Genomic DNA, 25,133 nt, shown 5'->3' with positions numbered 1-25,133 from the left:
GCCCATCTCGGCCTCCCAAAGTGCTGGGATTACAGGCTTGAGCCACAGCGCCCGGCATAAAAGTGAATTTTTATCACGATGTTGGGAATGCACAAGTATTCAAAGCGATAGTTACTGAGGAGTCTTTTAAAAAGTAAGATTGGGAAGTCTAAAAATAGATCTTTTAAGCAAGATTGGGAAGTACTCTAAAAATATATCTAAAAATAGATCTGGCATGTACATGAAATTGACGTTCGTCAACAGCTACCCTGGCACTATGCTTTTTTTTTGTTTCTGAAACGGAGTCTCATGCTGTCGCCTGGGCTAGAATGCAGTGGTGCGATCTCGGTTCACTGCAACCTCCGCCTCCCGGGTTCTCGCGATTCTACTGCCTCAGCCTCCCGAGTAGCTGGGATTACAGGTGCACACCATCACACCTGGCTAATTTTTTGTATTATTAGTAGAGATGGGGTTTTACTATGTTGGCCAGACTGGTCTCGAACTCCTGACCTGTCTTCATGATCCACTCACCTTGGCCTCCCAAAGTGCTGGGATTACAGGCGTGAGCCACTGTGCCTGGCCAAACCTGGCACTATTCTTTAAAAAATTCTCATAAAAGGCTTGATATATATGTGTTCCGATTTGTGCCACAAATACTACTGTATTTTCATACTAAAACTATAGATAAAAACTAGATATATTTTCTTCAGATATAGTAAATTGCAGCACCACTTTCCCTTATAATTGATCACCTATGAAATTGTTCTCAAATTAGATAGTGGTGGTATTGCAGAACTAATAAAAACCACAGATCAGCACCCTTTTAAATGTTGAATTTTATGGTATGTGAGTGACATTTCAATTGAAAACAGATGTGACATTTCAGTTGAAAAAGGATACATCACTGATTTATGGACAGTCATTCTTTTTTGTCATATCTCGTGGACCCTACACCAGGATACTTGCCAGTTAAAGACATAAATGAAACTCTGGTGCTACCAGCCTCAAAAGTAACTCCTGCGCCTGAGGATGGACACCTTTTAGAATTAAAAGAACTCTCAGTCATTGTGGGACATCTTGCTAGCCTTCATAGAGACTGATTTACTGTCAGCTCTTTTCTTCTCATCTCTTTTTTTTTTCTTTTTTTTGAGACAGAGTCTTGCACTATTGCCCAGGCCGGAGTACAGTGGCTCGATCTTGGCCCACTGCAGCCTCCACCTCCCAGTTTCAAGTGATTCTCCTGCATCAGCCTCCCAATTAGCTGGGGCTACAGGTGCCTGCCACCATGCCTGGCTAATTATTATTATTATTATTATTATTATTTTCTATTTTTAGTAGAGATGGGGTTTCACCATGTTGGCCAGACTGGTTTCGAACTCCTGATCTCAGGTGATCTGCCTTGGCCTCCCAAAGTGCTGGGATTACAGATGTGAGCCATTGCTCCTGGCGTCTTTCATTCTTATTTGGAGAACTTTGGGCTACATGAAATAGAAAATGCCAATAAATTGGCAGGTTTGATAACAGGCTTTATTATGATAGCGGAGACATGGTGCACACCTGGTGAACAAGAAGCCTGGTTCAAAAAGACTGGTTTAGTTCAATGGTCTTTCTGAGGACTTTTTCAGCTTAACTCATTTTGTATATGGTACATGACTAGTAATACAGTATATAAGTAACTGGCGTATGAAATTCTTTCATTACAGGTTTTCAGAGTGCTGTTATTATTCCATAGCTAAATATATTAATATGTCAGTGCAATAGAAATAGACAAATCTTCAAGAACTCACAGGTCAAAGATGACACTTATAACAAAGATTTGTGAGGGGCCCTAATGCGTTTGGGGAGCAGCCAGCTGTAAAAACAAAATTGTAAAGAATGTTAGTTGTAAAGGCTTTGTATAACATGTTCTGGGATTGTGTCCTATAGATGATATTTTAGAAACAGCCCTGTGGCTGGAGGAAAAAAGATGTGTTAACATTGTAAATGTTGGAATGGAGAAGAGGAGGTTGGGAGAATTTTTGAAGTAGTAGTAGACACAACAGTAGTATGACATAACATCGAATATGTCTTGATGTGGTTGGTTGGACTAAAGGTATGAAAGTAGATGCTTGTAGGAAAATAATAGTCAAAAGCTGATGTTTTTGAGTAACACCATACCTGAGAGATGGGTTTGTTCATATTTATATTTATGAAAGGAGAGAGTGCCAAAATACGTTATTTGAATTTTGAAAACTGGGGACTTTCTGCATTGAAAGGCGTGTGTTTCAGAGAGTAGGAGACTTCTAGGCTACTTTGAAAAGCTAACAGATGACTCAGACATGTCATGTTAGGTGGAGAGGGCACCCTGGGCTTGATAGTTTTGGATTTGCTCATAGCTACACTATTAGTTAAATCTTTGTTTTGGGAACCTGTGTGTCATACATATAGGTGCCATAAGGATTTTAGATGGTGACATAGATTAGTATACACTTTTGGCATAAATCAGTTATTAGACTTTTTTGTTTTTTGAGACATGATCTGGCTCTGTTGCCCAGGCTCAAGTGCAGTGGCACATCACAGCTCACTGCAACCTCTGCCTCCCGGGTTCAAACAATTCTCCTGCCTCAGCCTCCTGAGTAGCTGGGACTACAGGCACATGCCACCATGGCTGGCTAATTTTTGTATTTTTAGTAGAGATTAGGTTTCGCTGTGTTGCCCGGGCTGATCTTGAACTCCTGAGCTCAAACGATGTGTCCACCTTGGCCTCCAAAAAGTGCTAGGATTATAGGCGTGAGCCCTGGCATCTGGCTGGACTTAAATTTTGATAAAATGTTTATTTCTTAGTATTCCTTTTAGATTAGTTTCTTATTGTGTCCTGGACTTGTTGAGTAGGTGGGAGATACTTCTTTGTAGGAGAGGAATTTGGGTCTGAATCAATCTGCTGTATGACTGAGTTGAGTGGTGGTCTGATTAAATTTTTACCCAATACTGCTGTTTACAAATCTTCTTGAGGGCATTCTTCAGGTAGATTTTGTTAGCCTCCTTGGTGTTGCTTTTCTTTTTGAGATGGAGTCTCACCCTGTTGCCCAGACTGGAGTGCAGTGGCGCGATCTCAGCTCACTGCAACCTCTGCCTCCTGGGTTCAAGCAATTCTCCTGCCTCAGCTTCCTGAGTAGCTGGGATGACAGGCACACACCACCACTCCCGGCTCTTTAGTAGAGACGGGGTGTTTGGTTGGCCAGGCTGGTCTCGAACACCTGACCTAGAGATCCGGCTGCCTCAGCCTCCCAAAGTGCTGGGATTACAGGCGTGAGCCATCATGCCCAGCTGGTGTTGCTTTTTCTTTCCTTAATTAGTGTTACTGAGTTTTAATTCATATACCAGAAGATTCATCCATTTAAAGTATACAGTTCACTTTAGTAAATTCAGAGTTGTGCAGTTAGGAACATGATCTAATTTTAGAACATTCTATCACACTACAAATTATTTCTGTACGGATTTGCCTATTTGGGGCATTCATATAAGTGGAATTGTACAATATATGTCTTGTGACTGGCTTTGTCCTCTTAGAATATTTTCATGGTTCATCCATGTTGTACCATGTATCAGTACTTCCTTTCCTTTTATGGTTACTCCATTTTGTTATTCTTTAGTCAGTTGATGGACATTTGAGTTTTTTGGTACATCTTTGAAAATGCCGCTGTGGCCAGGCATAGTGGCTCCCGCCTGTAATCCCAGCACTTTGGGAGGCCCGGGACAGGACACATCATGAGGTCAGGAGGTCGAGACCATCCCGGCTAACACGGTGAAACCCCCTCTCTACTAAAAACACAAAAAATTAGCCAGGCCTTGTGGCAGGCGCCTGTAGTCCCAGCTACTGGTGAGGCTGAGGCAGGAGAATGGCATGAACCTGGGAGGCAGAGCTTGCAGTGAGCTGAGATTATGCCACTGCACTCCAGCCTGGGCGATAGAGCGAGACTCCGTCTCCAAAAAAAAAAAAAAAAAAAAAAAATCTGCTATGGAGATTGGTATGCAAATTTTTGTATGGTCATGTGTTTTCATTTCTTTTAAGTATGTATACCTAGGAGAAGTGCTGGGTTGTATGATGATTATATGGTCAGCCTGACCAACAGCCAAACTGTTTACCAAAAGTGGCTGTACCCTTTTATATTCTCATCAGTCATGTGGAAGGTTCCAGTTCCTCCGCTTACATTCATATCTGTCTCTTGCTTTTATCCATTCTAGAGTGTAGTGGTATCTCAGTCAGAATTTAATTGCATTTTCTTCAAAAATATTGGATGTCTTTTCATGTGCTTTCCAGCTCCCCCCCTTGTTTTTTTGAAACCGAGTCTCCCTCTGTCACCCAAGCTGGAGTGCAGTGGCGCCATCTCAAGCTCTGTCTTCTGAGTACACACCATTCTCCTGCCTCAGCCTCCTGAATAGCTGAGACTACAGGCACACACCACCACGCCTGGCTGATTTTTTTGTATTTTTAAGTAGAGACGCGGTTTCACCGTGTTTGCCAGGATGGTCTCAATCTCCTGACCTCATGATCTGCCTGCCTTGGCCTCCCAAAGTGCTCGGATTACAGGTGTGAGCCACTGCCCCTGGCCCAGCCATTTGTTTACTCTTCCACAAATGTATTCAGATGCTTTGCTGATTTTTGTATAGGATTTGTTATATATTCTGGAAACAAGACTCTGAATACAACATCTGACACTGCCCCCTTTACCTCCCAGTTTCAAAGGATCATCCTGAGTTCCTGGAATACAGGTGCACCACCACACTTGACTTTTTTTTTTTTTGTATTTTTAGTAGAGATGGGGTTTCACCATGTTGCCCAGGCTGGTCTCAAACTCCTGGTATTAGTCACTGGGCCTGGCCAACAGCTGATTTAAAAACAAAAACAAAAACAAAAAACCTTGAAAATATATTCAATTTTTTTTTGTAAAGTATGATATTCAACTTTTATCTGATTTTCATTGGGAAATCCTCTCCCTTGGTCCTTATCAAGCTAGAAAATCAAAACAGCAATCCTCTGGCTTTTCAGCTATTACATAGATAGGGTTTGGTTTGTTACACATTGTTGATTGTGTGATTTATGGACTATTATTTCCTAGAAGCAGTTGGGAACTTCATTTATTTACTCAACAATTATTTGTTATGATCCTGCTGTGAGGCATTGTATATAGCAGGAGTACTATAATAAGAAATAGAGGCCGGGAGCAAAAGCGGTGGCTCAGGTCTGTAATCCTAGCACTTTGAGAGGCCGAGGCAGGTGGATCACCTGAGGGTCAGGAGTTCGAGACCAGCCTCGCTAACATGGTGAAACCGCATTTCTACCAAAAATACAAAAAATTAGCTGGGCGTGGTGGCATAAGGCATAATGTCTTTAGCTTTCACTTTGAATGAGATGGGAAGCTATTAGACGCTTTGTGAAGAGAATGGGAGGGTCTTACTCATATTTTAACAAGATCACTCTTATTGAGAAAGATAATGGGTGGCTGTTAGATTTATCCATCAGAGAAGCAGTGATTTTTGGTGGGACCACAGAAACGGCAATGGGAGTGTTGAAAAGCAGTTGGATTTTGAAGGTGATGCTGAGAAATTTGCTTGTGTTGTGAGGCCTGAGAGAGGAATCAGAGTTGTAGCCAGTGTTTTTGTCTGGACAACTGGAATTATGGAATTTACAGTGATAGTGATTGGGAGGAGCTAAGGTGAGGAGCAAATATCATAGATCAGTTGTGGACATGTTAAAGTTGATCCATTTGGAGAGAGATTAAGCAGTTATTTATATGGTTCTAAGGGAGTCATCTGCTTAGAGTTTATAAAACCACAATACTGGATGAGTGGAAACAGAAAAGAGATTCTGGGGGTACTGTGACCTTTAAAGAATGTGGTGATAAGGAAAAAATGAGCAAAGGAGATTGAAAATGCCAAAATGAAAAATAGGACAAAACATAGAAGCATGAAGTATCTTGGAAGCTGTATGAACATATGTCAAAAGACTAGAAAGGCAAACGAGCTCTGTCACATGTCATTAATAGTTCGAGTAGTGGGAGAATTTAGAAAATGTCTTTTTGAATTAGCGGTGTCATTGGTGACCTTTGACAAAGGTAGGTACTGGTAAAGGCAGAAATCTCACACAGGTATTTCAGGTGAATGGAAAGGTAGAAATTGGAGTCAGCATAGAAAACATACAATAAAAATCACCCTTTTGGTGTATAATTCCTGCATCAAATTTGATTTACAAAATGCATAGTCATAAAACCATCACTATAACCAAGATAGAAATAGTTCCCAATTCTCTGAAATACACCTTTGTCTTCAACCACTTTTCCTTCACTCTGTTCCCTAGCAATCATATCTGTTCCTTGAAAACAATTTTATTGTAAGGATTTTTTTGTATTTTATTTTATTGTATTTTATTTTTGTAATTTATTTTATTGTATTTTACTCTTCTATCTTGATAAAATGAGAATAAAGGAATGAGAATAAAGGAATCAATGGGCTCATGTTCTTCAAAATACTGTTATGTAATTTCAGCTTTATTTTAAAAATACTTAATTTTTTTCTTTTTATTTTTTTTTCTTTTTATTTTCCTTCCTTCCCTCCCTCCTTCCTTCCCTCCCTCCCTCCTTCCTTCTCTTCCTTTTCTTCCTTTTCTTCCCTCCCTCCCTTCCTCCCTTCCTTGTAAATGCTTCGCTCTGTCGCCAGGCTGGAGTGAAGTGGCATGGTCTTGGCTCACTGCGGCCTCCGCCTCCCAAGCAGCTGTGATTACAGGCACACGCCACCATACCCAGCTCTAATTTTTGTATTTTTGTAGAGATGGGGTTTCACCATGTTGGCCAAGCTGGTCTTGAACTCCTGACCTCATGATTGGCCCACCTCGGCCTCCCAAAGTGCTGGGATTACAGGCATGAGCCAATGCAATTTTTTTTCTTTGTCTCACAGGCTGGTCTTGATCTGCTGGGCTCAGGCAGTCTGCCTGCCTTGGCCTTCCAAAGTGCTGGGATTACACAGAGCCACTGCATGCGACTCAATTTCAGTTATTTTTTTGGAGACAGAGTGTCGCTTTGTCTCCCAGGCTGGAATGCAGTGGTGCGATCTCAGCTCACTGCAACCTCTGCCTCCCAGGTTCAAGCAGTTCTCGTGCCTCAGCCCCCTGAGTAGCTGGGACTATAGGTGCGTGCCACACACCCTGCTGATCTTTTGTATTTTAGTAGAAACTGGGTTTCACCATGTTGACCAGGCTGGTCTCTTTAACTCCTGACCTCAGGCAATCCGTCTGCCTCTGCCTCTGAAAGTGCTAGGATTAAAGGCATGAACTACTATGCCTAGCCTCAATTTCAGTTGTTTAAAAAATAAAAATTGCACCACACTGTTGGTTTAAAATTTTATCTTTGGTGAACATCGACACTGACATATGGGAGTATGTGTATTGTTGAATATCATGACAAATGAATAATGTTAAAATTATTTGGTACTGCGCACGGTGGCTCATGCCTGTAATTGCAGCACTTTGGGAGGTTGAGACTGGTGGAGTTCACGACCAGCATGGCTAATAACATGGTGAAACTCCATCTCTACAAAAATTACAAAACCTAGTTTGGCTTGTTTTGGTAATTTTCGTGTACCTGTAATCCAAGCTACTTGGGAGGCTGAGGCCATATACAGAAGAAAAGCCAGGGATTTTTTTTTCCCCCTTTCTTAAAACAGTTTTCAATCCAGTCAAGTTTCTGAATTGAGGATTGATCTAGGACTCAAGCAACCTGCATGTTACAGACTAGATTCTTTTTGACTCAGAAAGTTTTCAGGTGCATTTTCAAATTGTCTGGTTTTGTGTTAAGATAGTTTCCTAATGAAATCACTTTTTCCCTTAATATGCTATCTTGCATATTTTAAGATGTCAAATTTTATTCCTCTTAAAATAAGTATGTACATTTAATGTATTTTTTCTTCTCTGTTTCCAAGTTGTCAGTCAGTGGAGCCATTTTCAGTCAAATGACTTAGAATTTGCAAAAATATCCCTAAATACTAATATCTGTAATTCTTTCTGATAGAATATTACAGAACCAATTATTGATTGATGCCATTGGCTCAATATAGGAGCTATTGCTACCTATTATTGGTAGTAGGGATGTATGTGGTGTTCCCCAACCCATATCAGTTATCTTTGGACAAGGCTAACCCAACAATGTGGTAACAACCTGTTTCCATTTTTTCCCCCTTAATTACCAGAATTATATTTTCTTTAAAAATTATGTTAGTTTGCCCATGTGGTGAATACCTTGTATAGCTCCAGTGGTGAGCAAATGAGATACTGGTTTACAATTTAATCATTTTATATTTTAAATGAGTGGTGCTTGCAGTTGATAGTATCTGGGTAAACTGGTGCTAGACTAACCAAGACAGATGTTTGTGGTGAAGTACTTGCAAATAACATTAGAAATCATCTATTTCAGTTTAGAAATAAAACACAAGGTGGCCGGGCGCGGTGGCTCAAGCCTGTAATCCCAGCACTTTGGGAGGCCGAGGCGGGTGGATCACGAGGTCAGGAGATCGAGACTATCCTGGCTAACGTGGTGAAACCCCGTCTCTACTAAAAATACAAAAAACTAGCCGGGCGTGGTGGCGGGCGCCTGTAGTCTCAGCTACTTGGGAGGCTGAGGCGGGAGAATGGCGTGAACCCGGGAGGCGGAGCTTGCAGTGAGCCGAGATCACGCCACTGCACTCCAGCCTGGGAGACACAGCGAGACTCCGTCTCAAAAAAAAAAAAAAAAAACAACAACAACAACAAAAAAAAAACACAAGGCACAGAAATTTTGCTGGTTGATTCTATTTTTAAGCACAAAAGCAAGAATTCCAACTACATTATGAATAGATTTTATTCTTGGTCACAGTTTGACATATTGTTATTTAAATTGTAATGTAAACCTATATTAAACTTTCATATCGGTTTTTCTTTTTATCCACATAGTTAAGAGTTTGAGGCAAGATGTCTATCATCAATTGGTAGTTTATAAAAACGGCTTCTTTGGTTCTCTTAATTTTTGTTTTGAGACAGAGTCTTACCCTGTGATCCATGCTGGAGTGCAGTGGTGCGATCTTGACATACGACCTCCACCTCTTAGGTTCAAGCGATTCTTGTCCCTCAGCCCCCTCAGTACCTGAGATTACAGGAGTGTGCCACCACACCTGGCTGTTTTTGTATTTTTTAGTAGACACTGGGTTTCACCATGTTGGTCAGGCTGTCTCCATCTCCTGGCCTCAAATGAGCAGCCCACCTTAGCCTCCCAAAGTGCTGGGATTACAGGTGTGAGCCACCCTGTCTGGCAAAATCTGTTGACATTTTTAAGATGAGAACCAGCTGTGGTCCATTAAGTAAGTCCATGCACCAAATGATAGCTTTATTAATAGATTAACTTCTAATTTTTTCTACTCTGGTATAGTGTTGACATGTCTTATTAGGTTTTTGAGGCCCAGGAAATGTCACTGTGTTGCAGCTAATGTCTTACAGTCAGAATTTCGATTTAAGAATCTTCCCTTTGAAAACCTTTTCTTAGTACGTGTCTTGTAATGCTTTTACATTTGGAGATTGGGGTAGACATTCTTTGTCTTTTTTTTTTGTGGTAGGGGAGATAAAAGCTTTTACTCTGTCTCCCAGGCTGGAGCACAGTGGCTCTCTGCAACCCCCGCTGCTTCCTTCCTCTGTTCAAGCCTCCTGAGTAGCTGAGATTACAGGTGTGCCACTGCATCCAGCTGGTGTGTTTTGTCTTTTTTTTTCTTTCTTCTTTTTTTTAAAAGACGGAGTCTTGCTCTGTCACTGAGGCTGGAGTGCAATGACATGATCTCAGCTTACTGCAACCTCTGCCTTCTGGGTTCAAGCAGTTCTCCTGCCTGAGCCCTCCTGAGTAGCTGGAATTACAGGTGTATGCCAGCATGCCCAGCTAATTTTGGTATTTTTAGTAGAGATGGGATTTCACCATGTTGTTCAGGCGTTTCTTGAACTCCTGGCCTCATGATCTGCCTGCCTCCACCTCCCAAAATGTTGGGGTTACAGGCATGAGTTTCCATGCCTGGCTGGTGTGTTTTGTCTTTTTTGTTTTGTTTTGTTTTTTGAGGTGGAGTTTGCTCTGTTGCCCAGGCTGGAGTGCATTGGCCAGATCTCAGCTCACTGGAAGCTCCGCCAGCCTCCCAAGTAGCTGGGACTACAGGCGCCCGCCACCTCGCCCGGCTAGTTTTTTTGTATTTTTTAGTAGAGACGGTGTTTCACAGTGTTAGCCAGGATGGTCTCCCATCTCCTGACCTCGTGATCCGCCCATCTCCGCCTCCCAAATTGCTGGGATTACAGGCTTGAGCCACTGCGCCCGGCTGTGTTTTGTCTTAATCTGTTCAGGTAATTAATGTCTCTAGAGTGTTTTAATTTCTTTGAAGAGGTAGTTAATTACTTTTAATCTGACTTGATTTTATACCAACACTTAACCATCGAGTTTGATTATGGGTACAGTTATAATTCTCCTAGAGTTAATTCTTTTTCCCCTGGTAAAAGATTTTAAACAGCCTAGGCTTAATCAGTAAATAATCAGCAGCTATTGTTGCCTATTTTATAGCTTTCTCAGTGAGAATTTCTAGTTAATTTTTAGCTGGTGCTTGAAGTAGTCATACTGAGCTTCTTAATATATATCCCTTTTAACTTAAAGGTTGTCACACTATGTATGTTTTTTTTTTGTATTTTCACACTTATCCTCAACATTTTTCGAGGCAAGGACTACTTCCTCAAATGTGAATGAGAGTCCATTTCTGCCTGAGCAGCATTCTGTGTAACTAAAAGCCCTTTAAGCCCTACTGGCTGAAATAGTGTGAAATATTTTTCTTCAGAAAAGTAGAGAATTTGACTCCTGATTGTGTTCATGGGACTGTTACATAGATTCAAAACAAAATTGTATTACTTGCTTCATTTTGGTTATGGTCAGATGAAATAGTAGGTTTTAAAAGGAAATTCCAGTGACAGTAGGGAACTAGGTAGCTAGCTCGTTGGTTTAGATGCAGGTGCCGGTGAAGGTTAGTGGCTTAGGAGGTAGATTAGATATATCCATTGGACTGGGGCTTAAGCTCAGTTTAATGCTCATGGATACGGATAACTCATTTTGATTTACCTCCAGAAATTGTTATTATGCAATTTGTGCAAGTGTTATCTCACACAAAGGGTATCAGTTTCTGAACACTGATATTTTATAGTTTCTGTATAATACTTTGAAATATTTTGGTCAAAAAGAGCAAAAGTTTGACAAAATGGGAAAGTAGTAGTGATAATAAAAAGTTAGTTTGGTTTTTTTTTTTTTGCTTTAATTCCCATGAATGGATTAAACTAACAGATTAACCATACTTAGGGGAAATGCCAACTTTTTTTTTTTTTTCTTTTGAGGCAGTATTGCTCTGTTCCCAGGTTCAAGTGCAGTGGTGCAGTCATGGTATTCTCTCATCTCCTGGGCTCAACCAGTCTTCCCACCTCAGCTTTCCTTGCTCTTTTTTAATTTAGGAAAATGTTCCTGTCCATAGCCACTCTTGGGACAAGATTAAACATTACTTTGTTGATCTAGCGTGGAAAACACTTTAGGTTAACAGGGGAGAGAATTAGCAATGAGATCTTGTAAATGTTTTCACTACAGGAAGATTGGAGATACTACAACTCAGAATAACTTGCCACCATTGTATATGTATAAGAGGGAGTATCATGACAAAGATGATTAATAAAATTTTTAAAGTTCTTGATTACATCACATTTATTTTTTAAGAAATCTTTGGAGTTAGGCAGAGCAGTTGGTAGGTGTATTTTTATAGAGTACCTGGGCCTTTGCATTAAGTTAGTTGCATTTTAAAAAAGCTTGTAGAATTAAAGGACTTTTTCATATGTTGCCACAATGGAAATGACAATGTGGAATGTATAAAGTTTAGAACTGATGTCCATGTAAGAAGTATTTGTTCTGTTTTGAATTTTCTCTTTACAAATGTTAGTGTACCAAGCTACTGCTTTGGAGTATCTTTATCAATCACTGGGATACTAAATTTATTATTATAAGACATTTGAAATTAAGATTTCTTTTTTTTTTTTTGAGACGGAGTCTCGCTCTGTTACCCAGGCTGGAGTGCAGTGGCCGGATCTCAGCTCACTGCAAGTTCCGCCCCCTGGGTTCACGCTATTCTCCTGCCTCAGCCTCCCGAGTAGCTGGGACTACAGGTGCCTGCCACCTCGCCCAGCTAGTTTTTTGTATTTTTTAGTAGAGATGGGGTTTCACTGTGTTAGCCAGGATGGTCTCGATCTCCTGACCTCGTGATCCGCCCGCCTGGGCCTCCCAAAGTGCTGGGATTACAGGCTGGAGCCACCGCGCCTGGCCTGAAATTAAGATTGCTAATAGAAACATCAGTTAGTTGAGCAACCAGTATTTATTTGAGTGCTAAGTGTGTACTGGCCAGTGAATTTAGACACAGGTAAATAGTGAACAAGATAGACAGTGGTCTCTCTGCCCTGTTGGAATTAAGTGTAAATTTAGTTAGAAATAATACTACCTGTTTTTATATGAGATTTTATATCAGTAGTATTTATACCCAGCCAACACATTTTGCTATGATTCCCAGTTACATGAAATTGCCCTGATTTTATAGATCTGAAATTTTATGTGGTTCAACCTTTTATCACTAGTTGTAATAATTTTTGTGCTTCTGTGGGTGAAAAGAATCAGATTTCGCTAATGCTAAATACCACTGTTTACATACCCTTTTAATTGGAACCTTTTTAAGAGTATTTGAATTGGCCGGGCGCGGTGGCTCAAGCCTGTAATCCCAGCACTTTGGGAGGCCAAGACGGGCGGATCACTAGGTCAGGAGATCGAGACCATCCTGGCTAACACGGTGAAACCCCGTCTCTACTAAAAAATACAAAAAACTAGCCGGGCGAGGTGGCGGGCGCCTGTAGTCCCAGCTACTCAGGAGGCTGAGACAGGAGAATGGCCCGAACCCGGGAGGCGGAGCTTGCAGTGAGCTGAGATCCGGCCACTGCACTCCAGCCTGGGCGACAGAGCGAGACTCCGTCTCAAAAAAAAAAGAGTATTTGAATTGTTTTTTGTAATGTATATATGAAAAGAATAAGATCCAAACAAAGGCTATTCATTATAATAAATGCCCTGTTAATACTTCCACTAGTACAGAGAAACCATTTATATCCAGTGCTAAAGGCCAGCCAACCATATAATTTGATATGTATGATTTTCTTAAGGAAAAGTTGCTGCAATATTAAAACTATTTTATATGCCTAGGTAAAGAAATAATAGGATAAGATTTCTAAACCCCACTATGGAGATTTTTGCTGGCCTTCTTAATGAAATTTAATAAAAAGAAATGACTGAGAGACAATATTCGTTTATTATTTATCATAAGGTATGTTGAATTGTGCTGAGATAATGTTAGGTTTGAATGAATTCCATTTTCCTTTTATCCAATAGGATGTACAGTTACCCAGCACGTGTACCTCCTCCTCCTCCTATTGCTCGGGCTGTAGTGCCCTCGAAACGTCAGCGTGTATCAGGAAACACCTCACGAAGGGGCAAAAGTGGCTTCAATTCTAAGAGTGGACAGCGGGGATCTTCCAAGTCTGGAAAGTGTATGTATTATTTCATTTTGTGGTTTTGGTATCTCTTGTGTTTTGAAATAGGGAAGCTAATGCAGTTAAAATATTGTTGTGCCACATGACTTTGTGTATTCAAAATAATGGAAGAGGCCAGCTGTGTGGTGGCTCATGCCTGTAATCCCACCACTTTGGGAGGCCCAGCAGGCGGATCACCTGAGGTCGGGAGTTCGAGACCAGCCTGTCCAACATGGAGGAACCCCATCTCTACTGAAAATACAAAAAATTAGCCAGGGATGGTGGTGCATGCATGTTATCCTAGCTAATTGGGAGGCTGAGGCAGGAGAATCGCTTTTACCTAGGAGGCAGAGGTTGCAGTGAGCCGAGATTGTGCCATTGCATTCCAGCCTGGGTGATAAGAGCGAACTCCATCTCAAGAAAAATAATTTTAAAAATCCAAAATAATGGAGGAGACGAGATTGTGACTGAGTGGCCAATTCTAGACTGCAACAGCTAGGTGATTTGAAAGATGTCATTTGACTTTATTTAGTTGAGGTGTGTGTTAAGTTTCTGAGGGTTTTTTTGTGGGTTATTTAAAAACTAAAATTCAGATAGTGTTCAATATATTGATTTTTAAACTTTTCTGTATTGAACTCCTGTAACTGGAAATATGGAAGGCAGTAAAACAACAGAAGGTCTGATGCAGTGACTTAACACCTGTAGCCCCAGATGCTTAGGGGGAGGCTAAGACCCTGGGGATCTAGGCTGTGGTGGGAGGATTGCATGAGGCCAGGAGTTCACTGTGATCATACCTGTGAATAGTCACTGCACTCAGAACTGGGCAATGTAGCGATAACCCAAGTCTAAAAGATACTTAAAAAAAAAAAATTACAGTAAGTAGTTATAAGCTTTATAGTAGAACCAAGGGCCTTTATTACAGGGAAATCTGTACTGGCTCTGTTTCTCCCTGGGTGCTCCTGATGTAGTCTAGTGCCAGTGTATTTGCTAACTCATATCTTCTGTACATTTGATTTTAATCCATTATTTTGTTTATGTTAAAGTGAAAGGAGATGACCTTCAGGCCATTAAGAAGGAGTTGACCCAGATAAAACAAAAAGTGGATTCTCTCCTGGAAAACCTGGAAAAAATTGAAAAGGAACAGAGCAAACAAGCAGGTAAATGGGTTTTCTGCTTGTTGGGTATATAGTTGGGTTAGTTACGTAAGGCACTTTAAAGTATATGTTGGAATAGTGGAATATAAAGCAATGTAATATGAAACTTGGGGAGTGTGAATTGGGAAGGGTATTTGTGTGGGAGGATTTAGATTTGTGCTGCAGTTCTGTGATCCTTAGTGGGGATTGTCTACATCCTGTGGACATTACTGCCCCTAGACAGACTTGTCCTTCTCATCCCCAGTAGAGATGAAGAACGATAAGTCAGAAGAGGAGCAGAGCAGCAGCTCCGTGAAGAAAGATGAGACTAATGTGAAGATGGAGTCTGAGGGGGGTGCAGATGACTCTGCTGAGGAGGGGGACCTACTGGATGATGATGATAATGAAGATCGGGGGGATGACCAGGTGAAAACCACGGGAAAGGAAAGAAAAAGGTGGTGGAGGGGGGCTCAGGGACACATGGAGTGCCTCTAACTCCATCCTATTTGTGTCTGTTTCTCACAGCTGGAGTTGATCAAGGATGATGAAAAAGAGGCTGAGGAAGGAGAGGATGACAGAGACAGCGCCAATGGCGAGGATGACTCTTAAGCACATAGTGGGGTTTAGAAATCTTATCCCATTATTTCTTTACCTAGGCGCTTGTCTAAGATCAAATTTTTCACCAGATCCTCTCCCCTAGTATCTTCAGCACATGCTCACTGTTCTCCCCATCCTTGTCCTTCCCATGTTCATTAATTCATATTGCCCCGCGCCTAGTCCCATTTTCACTTCCTTTGACGCTCCTAGTAGTTTTGTTAAGTCTTACCCTGTAATTTTTGCTTTTAATTTTGATACCTCTTTATGACTTAACAATAAAAAGGATGTATGGTTTTTATCAACTGTCTCCAAAATAATCTCTTGTTATGCAGGGAGTACAGTTCTTTTCATTCATACATAAGTTCAGTAGTTGCTTCCCTAACTGCAAAGGCAATCTCATTTAGTTGAGTAGCTTCTGAAAGCAGCTTTGAGTTAGAAGTATGTGTGTTACACCCCCACATTAGTGTGCTGTGTGGGGCAGTTCAACACAAATGTAACAATGTATTTTTGTGAATGAGAGTTGGCATGTCAAATGCATCCTCTAGAAAAATAATTAGTGTTATAGTCTTAAGATTTGTTTTCTAAAGTTGATACTGTGGGTTATTTTTGTGAACAGCCTGATGTTTGGGACCTTTTTTCCTCAAAATAAACAAGTCCTTATTAAACCAGGAATTTGGAGAAAAAAAACCCTGGTTTTTTATTTTTGTATTTTATTATTGTTTACTTCAAACTTTGTTTTACAGCGTCCTCCACAAAACCTCTAGAATGTACTAGATACATTTTTCTTGGAGTCATAATCATGATACATACCAACACAACACTACTCAAATTATATTTCATTGAGTTGCATGTTGCATTGAGGAGTCAAATAACTTGACATACAGTAGCGATTGTTTTTCAAAATGGCTTTTACATCCTAATGAAAGTTCAGTGCTTTGTGGTCCATCTGGCACCCTTTTTGAGGTTTTTGTTGTGTGCTAAATTGCTTTGTCCTTAAATAGGAGAGACTCAAAAACAAGATTTCAGGAAAATTGCAACAGCTGGACAATGGAACTCCCCCTGCTTTCTTCTGTTTTGTTCTTTTAATTACTATTTATAGCCTCAGTTACCTTCTGAATTCTGAAGTGTATATCTCCATGTTACTGAAAACGAGAAAACTCTTATTTCCTGATACTCCACAGTCTTGCCTTCCCAGGTGATTGAGAACATAAAGAATGTTACATTTATTTTACCCTAAATGATCTTTTACCCCTATTAGCTGATCTTTGTGTTTTCCCTCAACTTTATTAATTACAGTTATTGTATTTTTAGCATCCAGTCTTACTTAAAATGAATATATTAAACAGCTACCAGTGTTGTGATACCTCATCCTTGAAAGGCTTAATTGATTTGTGTTTTAAACTTCAGTTTTTCCAGCACAGCAGAAAATGGCGTTTATAATTTTTGTGCACACAAACCTTGGATTCCCCTATAAAGTTGCTATTGTTTCATAGCATGCAGCACTGGCCTTTTTTCATCCTACTCATTACAGGCGAAACTCATGTCTTATTTATAAGGATTTTATAGATCATTTTCTATATCAGGTGACAAAAGCAGAAAAGAATGAAGAGGCTGAACTATGAACTACCCTTGGAGCCCATATACATGATATAGGCAATTTCTTTTGTATGTTAATTCAGTCAAAAATACTACCCACTTGATGTTTTCTGATCTGATGTGAGCTCATGTTACATAGACTTTTAGTAAGTAACCCATGACTAGAAAATAAACTGGATGCTTAGGAGAGAGTGTCAGATGTATAAGATGCTAATAAAACATGTTTAATATTATGTTGTTAGCTGTAAGTTTTTGGGAAATACTGGAAAAATTAGTCCACAATCAAGTGTCTACTTTTCACTTCACTGTAGGGCCTCTTTCCCCGCACAGAGCAGTCTGTTTAGCTGTGAATACCACAATCTGCAGATGCTCAAGTCCCTTACATAAAATGGCATAGTATTTGTATGTAACCTATGCATATTCTCCTGTATACTTTAAATCATCTCTACATTAAAATACCTGATAAAATGTAAATGGTATGTAAATAGTTGTAACTACTTTTATTTGTATTGTTACTTTTTAATTTTTTTTTCTTTACTAGTATTTTCGATCTATAGTTGGCTGAATCTGCATGTGTAAAACCCACGAACACGGAGGGCCAACTATACATTTAATTCTGTAGGAAAGCAGATATTGAATGAAGCTGTGGAAAGCACTTAATATTAGGTTGGTGCAAAAGTAATTGTGCCTTTTGCCATTACTTTTAATTAGCCGCAGTTACTTTTGCAGATAGCTGTAGAGCATGATCACACATTGAAAATCTACACATACATATGGTAGGGTTATTGTTGGAATACTAACATCTCTAGTTTGTGTTGATGAGGAAGTCGTTTCACACTCTTGGTTTTAGGCTACTGTGGATTAAATTTCCTCATGTGTTTAAGACAACAGTACTCTAGGTTTTTTATAATCAACAGGTGTGCTCATTTAATACTTCAACATTTAGGTTCCTAGGCCAAAACTGTAGCAAAGTAGAGACCGGGATTGAAATACCATATGGTAAAATGCTTTTTGAAATCTGATCCAGTGCAGATAAGTACAGGCTTTTTGGGAAAGGGGCTAGTGTTTTTAAAGACCATTTATCAGATGATATGCTTTTAGTCGGTGTGACATTACTTAACCCTGGGCCCTGCAAAGTAGGAATTGAGTTGACTCTAGAAATTGAGAATAGTAGGCATGGTGGTGCAGGTAAAGGGGTTAGATCTGACAGTTAATAATTGAGGGATATCTGATTTAATAATTGAGGGATTTCCGATTGATAGTCTGATTACACTAGTTGGAAGTAAGATTTAAAAGTAACATTTTAATTTGGGATAAAATTCAGAACACAAGTTTCTTAATATGCCATGAAATCTAAGAAAATGTCCTGCAATCATTCCAGAATGCAGTTTTCATTCAGGGTTAGAAAGCAGGAGAGGAGGTAGATGAATAAAACATCCATAATAACATTTTTTTCTGATGCTGCATAATGTATAATTGGGAAACTTTGGAGCCCTCTGCCTAGGGCACTTAATCATTTGCCATTGTCTCAGTGGGATGAGCTAACTGAAAGTGGTCGGGAGGGAATGGATTCTAAATTTGGGATTCTCAAAAACAGGGTTCGTCTTAGATTTCACTTCTGATGTTAATATTACCCGATCATGCGAGACCTGCAAAGACTGTGTGATGAGTACTTATTATGTAGTTTAAAGCCTCTTTTTCAGAGGAAATGGGGTGTAATAGAAAAGGAAAGTAATGTAAATGGGAACACAAAGGTGGTAAATTGGAAGGAAATGAACGGGTGTCAAATTAGGATTGGGAAGAATGTAATAGTACAATAGACGTAACCATCATTTAAGCCATAAGAGAACCTTGAAGTGTCAACATACAAATCCACTAAAACTTGGCAGTATGTTTTACTCAAATGTTAGGGGAAGCAAAACCCAGTATATAATGTAGAAAATACAGAACAGATGATATACTATATGTAAGGATTAGTGTTTTGAGATAACCTTGATGAAACAATGTGCTTTTGGAAGTAGTTGCAGGATAGAGAAATGGTGTATATTTAATGAGATCAGCTCAGGAACATATGCCTGGCCTGTCAGCATTGACTGACCAATTTTATTTCAGGGGAAAACCAGAAAACATACTCATTCCTACTGACAGTTGACCTTTTTATTTATTAGGAGAATTCAGCTACACTGATGTCAAATGGAGTTTCAGTTTCTGGACCCTAGTTCACATCACATTGACCAAGAAAATGCCTTTCGTAGGAATTTAGAAGCATCCAAGAAAAAGTACCCTGGCCAGAAAACCAGTCGACAGTAGTAAATGTATTATGTAGAAATGATTGACCTGTTAATTGTTACATATAACATGTGGATTATGGTCTGAGTACCTTTAGGAACCTCATTGACACTAGAAAGGGGCACTCTGTTGTAGAATTTTAGTGTTTGAAAAGAACTTGGTATAAAGCAAAAATGTAGCCAATTAAACTGCAGAGTAAAAGAACATAGACGTACCTGACCAGACAAAAGCTTTCCAAATGTTAGGAGACAGGAAGTAAATAAAGTAGAAAACTGCAGAATTTGTGTTTGCATTAGTGACTTTCAAGTTAAATCTCAATTTTGAAAAGCAGGGCTGCTTTAAAGAGTATTGGAGTTAACGCCCTTTGTGAGTAGAACTACAAAGCATAGAGGAAGAGGGGGAGAACAGTGTAATGGGGTGAATGCAAATGACCGATTAGTAGGAAGGAGTCGAAACCCAAGATAAATGCAGATAGGAAGAGGAAAGCATGTTGGATTGTGTTTTCAAGTGGCACTCAAGTAAAAGTTTGGAGAAACATGCCCCTGAAGCAAATGGTAGAGCCAACTATTTGATCTATAGTCTAACTCCATGGGTTTTGGACCTTGGAAGAGGAAATGGTGTCTTTGAACTATAGTCTGTAGTCATAGAAATTGGATAAACTATTTCCCAAATAGAGGTAACAGACTAAGATCCTAGCAACTTCTAAGTTAGCGAAAGGGAAAAAATATCCCCATGCCATTTTTCTCTTCATTCTACTACTGGGGGCTAGAGTCATTCATAGACAACAGTTTCAAGAGCATATTGACAAGTTCCTGGCTAACAGCTGAAAGTCTGCCATTTCATGCAACTTTGTTGGGCTTTAGAAGTGAAGCAGGATATAGAGAAAATACAGTTTCTCCTACCCACAACATGTATCTTAAACCATTTCTTCTGGCCCAGAAGACAAACTTTTCTAAATATCTTGGAAAAACTACTCACGAGTTTCTACTTTTTTTTTTTTGGAGTCTTGCTCTGACACCCAGGCTGGAGTGCAATGGCGCAATCTCAGCTCACTGCAACCCCTGCCTCTCAAGTTCAAGTGATTTTCCTGCCTCAGCCCCCTGAGTAGCACTCAACACCAAGCCTGGTTGGTTTTTTGTGTTTTTAGTAGAGATGGGGTTCCCCCGTGTTGGTCAATCTGGTCTCGAACTCCGCCCACCTCAGCCCCCCAAAGTGCTGGTATTACAGATAGCCACCGTGTCTAGCCAAAGTTTGTACTCAATGCCTACCATGGACAATTACAAGCACCTGGCAGTGACATTGCAGGAGTTCTAAAAAAAGACTTGGTCTTTCCCCAGGGACATTAATGTGAAAGAGGTCCAGTGACAAAGATTCAGTCACTTTTGTAGACCCTCACAAACCACAATAATGAAGTTGCAGTGAATTTGGGACATAGCCTTCCCTCCCCAAAATTCTCGATCCAGGAATCCACCTGTCAAGTTCAATGACTCAGACTCCATTTCTAGTGTGGTCGTTGGTTAACAACTTTACTAGTTTCCATCCAGGCTTAACCTTTCTATGGACCATAATGTCTTGGTCTGCTGCAATTATTGTCCTTCCGTGTTTTAAGGATACTAAGTTTTTAAAGAGGCATGAATACTTCAAAGTCCCCGTTGGCCCTCCTGAGGGAAATTACCTCAAACCACAGGGTAGTCTGCTAGAGCCAGCTGCCAGCCCAACTGCCCAGATCTACAATATTCTTCAAATTAGTTTCCTTATTCCCCCCAAACTTACCTTTTCCCCAGAACTTTATATCCACTCTCCAGAAAAGCTTCTGCAGCACCAGTTTGGTCAGTCCCAAGGTCCCAGGTGCCACTGGGGTCTAGTTGACAAAATTGTATGGTTTGGCTGTTTCTCCACCCAAATATCTTTAATTGTAATCTTCATAATCCGTATCCCCATGTTGAGGGAGGGACAAGGTGGGAGGTGATTGGATCATGGGGGCAGTTTCCCCCATGCTGTCCTTGTGAAAGTTCTCATGAGATCTTTATGAGGGGCTCTTCCTGCTTCGCGTCCTACACAAACCCTGTCTCGCCTGCTGCCACGTAAAACACTGCCTGCTTCACTCTGCCACGATTTTGTTTTCTGAGGCCTCCCCAGCCATGCAGAACTGTCTTACAAGACTCCTTTATAAATTACCCAGTTGTGGGGAACTTTTATACAGCAGTGTGAAAACAGCCTAATACAGTTTTTTTCAAACATGCTGGAAATGCTGTGATCTGCTCTGCCACTGCCCCCATCCGGGGCTGACCCTCAATATTTTTCCTTTTAGTGGTGACCCAGCTCTTTGCCTTGAGAAGCAGGAGTAGCCCTTGATAGAATCTAGTTCCCCAGGGGAAATCTAAGCAGCTTTACCTTCTCACTGTTAGCCCTCCACCTCTGGAGACAGCCTTAGTGTTCACTCTTTTATCCCCTCTCACCTGAGAATACAATTGTCCCTGTAACATAATGGCCCTGCTGTTCCCTCACCAACTGCCCCAGCATGGGGATCAGGAATATGGCAGCACTCCTCGGTGAAGTATATGCTGCCTTGTTTTAAGCACTGACCTGAATGTGTAGAGACATCTTTCCTCAAGAGTTTCTCACTTCCTGAGGAGTCTGCAGTCTTCATTCAATTGTCTTGATGGCTCATTTTTCAGAAATCTCTGTAGGTCTTGGGAAGCGTTGTCCTAGCTTTGGTTTATCTGAATAGTCCTATTTAAACTTTTCCCACACAGATGGCAGCCTCTTGCCTGCCCTTCTGTTTGTACACTTGTCTATCTTCTCTTTCTTTAAATGCCTTTTGGGTGTTAATACTTCGTTGGTGGTTCTGTAGCCTTGTCCCCCCTTCTTTTGCAACTTGAAGGCAATGCTCAATTCTCTTTTTTTTCTTTTTCTTTTTTTTTTTTGTGACGGAGTCTCACTCTGTTGCCCAGGCTGGAGTGCAGTGGCTTGATCTTGGCTCACTGCAGGCTCTGCCTTCCGGGTTCATGCCATTCTCCTGCCTCAGCCTCCCGAGTAGCTGGGACTACAGGCGCCCGCCACCATGCCTGGCTAAGTTTTTGTATTTTTTAGTAGAGACGGGGTTTCACCGTGTTAGCCAAGGTGGTCTTGATCTCCTGACCTCGTGATCCGCCCGCCTCGGCCTCCCAAAGTGCTGGGATTACAGGCGTGAGCCACCATGCCCGGCTCAATTCTCTTCTTGAGCACATTCGTCCTTAGCAGCTTCTGAATATCCCACACACAATTAAGGTACAATCTGGTGACATAACTTTTTCCCTAGGAAGAAATGTGCTACTCAAGACTAATAGCCAAGGTTAAGAAAATGCATTAGTGTATTTGTTCTGTTTAGAAATAAAGATGGAACGTCATATTTTATAGCTACTATTAGTGCCCATGTGCCTTCTAAGTATCTTTGGAATAGTTTTACTTCTCTCCATCTTGACAGCTACCATCCCAATCCAAGCTTCCATCACCTTGCTCCTGACTTACTGCAGTATCCTCCTGTCTACCCTTCATCCACTTTTATCTTTTTCCTATCACTTGTTCATAAAACAGCCATATTGTTTTTATTTCAAAACACACATATAATCAGAGCGCTTCTCGAATTAAAACCATTTCTGGCATTACTTGCCCTTAGGATAATAACAAAACTTTTTAACACAGTTCACAAGGCCAGAGATAGCCTGACCCTTGCTGATCTGTCCAGCCTCTACTATATGTCCTCTTACTTTCTCTGTTCCAACCACACTGGACTTTGTTCCTCTTACTACTCATGCTCCTCACCTATTTGGTTCCCTAGTTAACTACTTTTCATCTTTCAGATTTCAACTTGTATCACTTCCTCCAGAAAGCCTACCCTTTCTTTCTTAACCAGGCTGATAGGCTGTCAAAACCGGGAATCTCTTCTTTGTAGTACTACAATCTTACTCATTGATTTGTATGGTTATTAATGTGGATTTTTTTTTTTTTTAATTAGAAGGAAACTCAGAGCAGGGACCACATCTATTACTTGTGATTAATATATTCCTAGTGGTTAACACAGTGTCTAGAACAAATATATGTTGAATGAATAAATAGAAAAGGGAGAGGAAAAAGGGGAGGATTGGCTCTCTGTGAGGCAGTCTTGCAAACAGCAGAAATGCAAAGCAAAGCTGAAGAACTAACTATTCACCACACACCTAGAGGAGTGTTGTAATGTCTTGTGCCAGTCTCAAATGGGTGCATTCTTATGGGTAAGTTTTACTACTACAACTTTCACTATAATAGTTCACATTCCTCTCCTAATATCAGTCTCCAACAAATCCCTCAGTAATTCATAATCAGTACTCTCATGCCCAGGATGAGAGAGGAACATTATCCAAAAAAGTTGGGTGTGGCCATTGCAGTTCATCTGTCTTTTTTTTTTTTTTTTTTTTTTGTGAGACAGAGTCTTGCTCTGTTGCCCAGGCTGGTCCAGTGGCACGGTCTTGGCTCTCTGCAACCTCCGCCTCCCAGGTTAAAGCAATTCTCCTGCCTCAGCCTCCCAAGTAACTGGGTTTACAGGCACTTGCCACCGCGCCCGGCTGTTTTTTTGTATTTTTAGCAGAGATGGGGTTTCACCATGTTGGTCAGGCTGGTCTCGAACTCATGACCTTGTGATCTGCCCGCCTTGGCCTTCCAAAGTGCTGGGATTACAGGCGTGAGCCACCATGCCCGGCTGTTCATCTGTCTTTCAATACCTTTAAGTTCAGTTTCCTTTACAAAGACCACTTTTTTCTTAGTGGGAATCTCTTGTACCACGTAACACCTGCATTCCTTAATTTTTAAAGTTGAAACATTTATATACTATAAAATGGACACATCTTAAGCATACAGCTTGATGAAGATTTACAAAGTAAACATGCCTGTTTAAACACCACTCTGATCAGGATGTGGAACATAACCAGCACTCCAGAAACTTCCCTCCCATCATTACCACCACTGGTTATCCTGGCCACTCTTCTGACTTGTATCACCATAGATAGGTTTTACTTGTTTTGAAGCCACATATAAATGGAATCATGGAAGTTCGGGCTTCTTTGAGAGCAGATCTTCAGAGAAAAAAACCTGAGTACAGTAGTTTATTTGGGGTTAGGCTCCAGGATGCAGGAGTGGGAAAGATGGTAGAGAGAGACAGAAGAAAAATCAATAGAAGAGTGTTATGCAGGTTGGATATATAATGCTCCCAGAATAGTCTGACCGAACAGGAGGCTGAAATATTTCTCCACTAGCTGCTGTTTCCAATTGATTGGGGGATGCCCCCAAGGAGGTTAACTTCACTGCAATTCTGAGCTGTAATTGACCTTAATAAGCTCCAGCAGCACTGAAGGACATTTGGATTACTTTCAGTTTGGGATAATACTGCTATGAACATTCCGGTACATGTCTTTTGAGAACATGTATGTGTATATTTCTGATGGGTATATAATGGGGTGGAATTGCTGGTTCATAGAAAATGTGCATATTCACCTTTAATAGAGGTTGCCAACCATTTTTCTAAAGTGATGATACTAATTTACATTCTCACTATCTGTAAATGAACATTTCATTTGTTCCACATCCTTGCTGGCACTTGGTATTGATTGATATCCCTTTTAATTTTAGGCTTTTTAATGCATGTATAGTGGTATCTCACTTGGTGTTTGTTTGCTTTTTGGTAAATTTTTTATTGAAGTATAATTTACATACAGAAAATCACACAAATTATTTACAGGTGTGACTTTTCACACAGTGAACACATACAAAAACCAGTACGAAATTAAGAGTTGGCACATCACCAGTACTCCAGAAGCCCTATGCATGTTCTCTTCCAGTTACTATACCACTGTCCCAAGGATCGTCTATTAATTCAACAGCATAGATAAGTTTGCCTGTTTTTC

General features: G+C 40.5%; 1 protein-coding gene and 1 long non-coding RNA gene across 37 annotated transcripts in view; both read left to right on the top strand.

Moving 5' to 3' along the window:
- The window catches only part of HNRNPC (heterogeneous nuclear ribonucleoprotein C), a 63,414-nt gene extending 46,032 nt beyond the window's left edge, over nucleotides 1–17,382 (top strand). For 15 of the 36 annotated variants that reach the window (XM_028850322.2, XM_015143114.3, XM_077938081.1 and 12 more), the window contains 4 exons: nucleotides 13,461–13,618; nucleotides 14,644–14,757; nucleotides 15,002–15,159; nucleotides 15,259–17,159. In XM_028850322.2, the coding sequence (XP_028706155.1) occupies nucleotides 13,461–13,618; nucleotides 14,644–14,757; nucleotides 15,002–15,159; nucleotides 15,259–15,342 (514 nt within the window). In that variant the 3' untranslated portion in view covers nucleotides 15,343–17,159. 36 annotated transcript variants of the gene reach the window in all.
- On the top strand, nucleotides 281–3,944 carry LOC144330158 (uncharacterized). Its single transcript, XR_013396074.1, has 2 exons — nucleotides 281–2,519; nucleotides 3,880–3,944. It is a non-coding gene; the product is annotated as an uncharacterized LOC144330158 (long non-coding RNA).
- Nucleotides 17,383–25,133: the final 7,751 nt, after the last annotated feature.

This window comes from Macaca mulatta, chromosome 7, assembly GCF_049350105.2.
Source record: "Macaca mulatta isolate MMU2019108-1 chromosome 7, T2T-MMU8v2.0, whole genome shotgun sequence".
Lineage (NCBI taxonomy): Eukaryota > Metazoa > Chordata > Mammalia > Primates > Cercopithecidae > Macaca > Macaca mulatta.
Note: the sequence above shows the minus strand (reverse complement) of the source record. Positions and strands in the feature narration are given on the sequence as shown.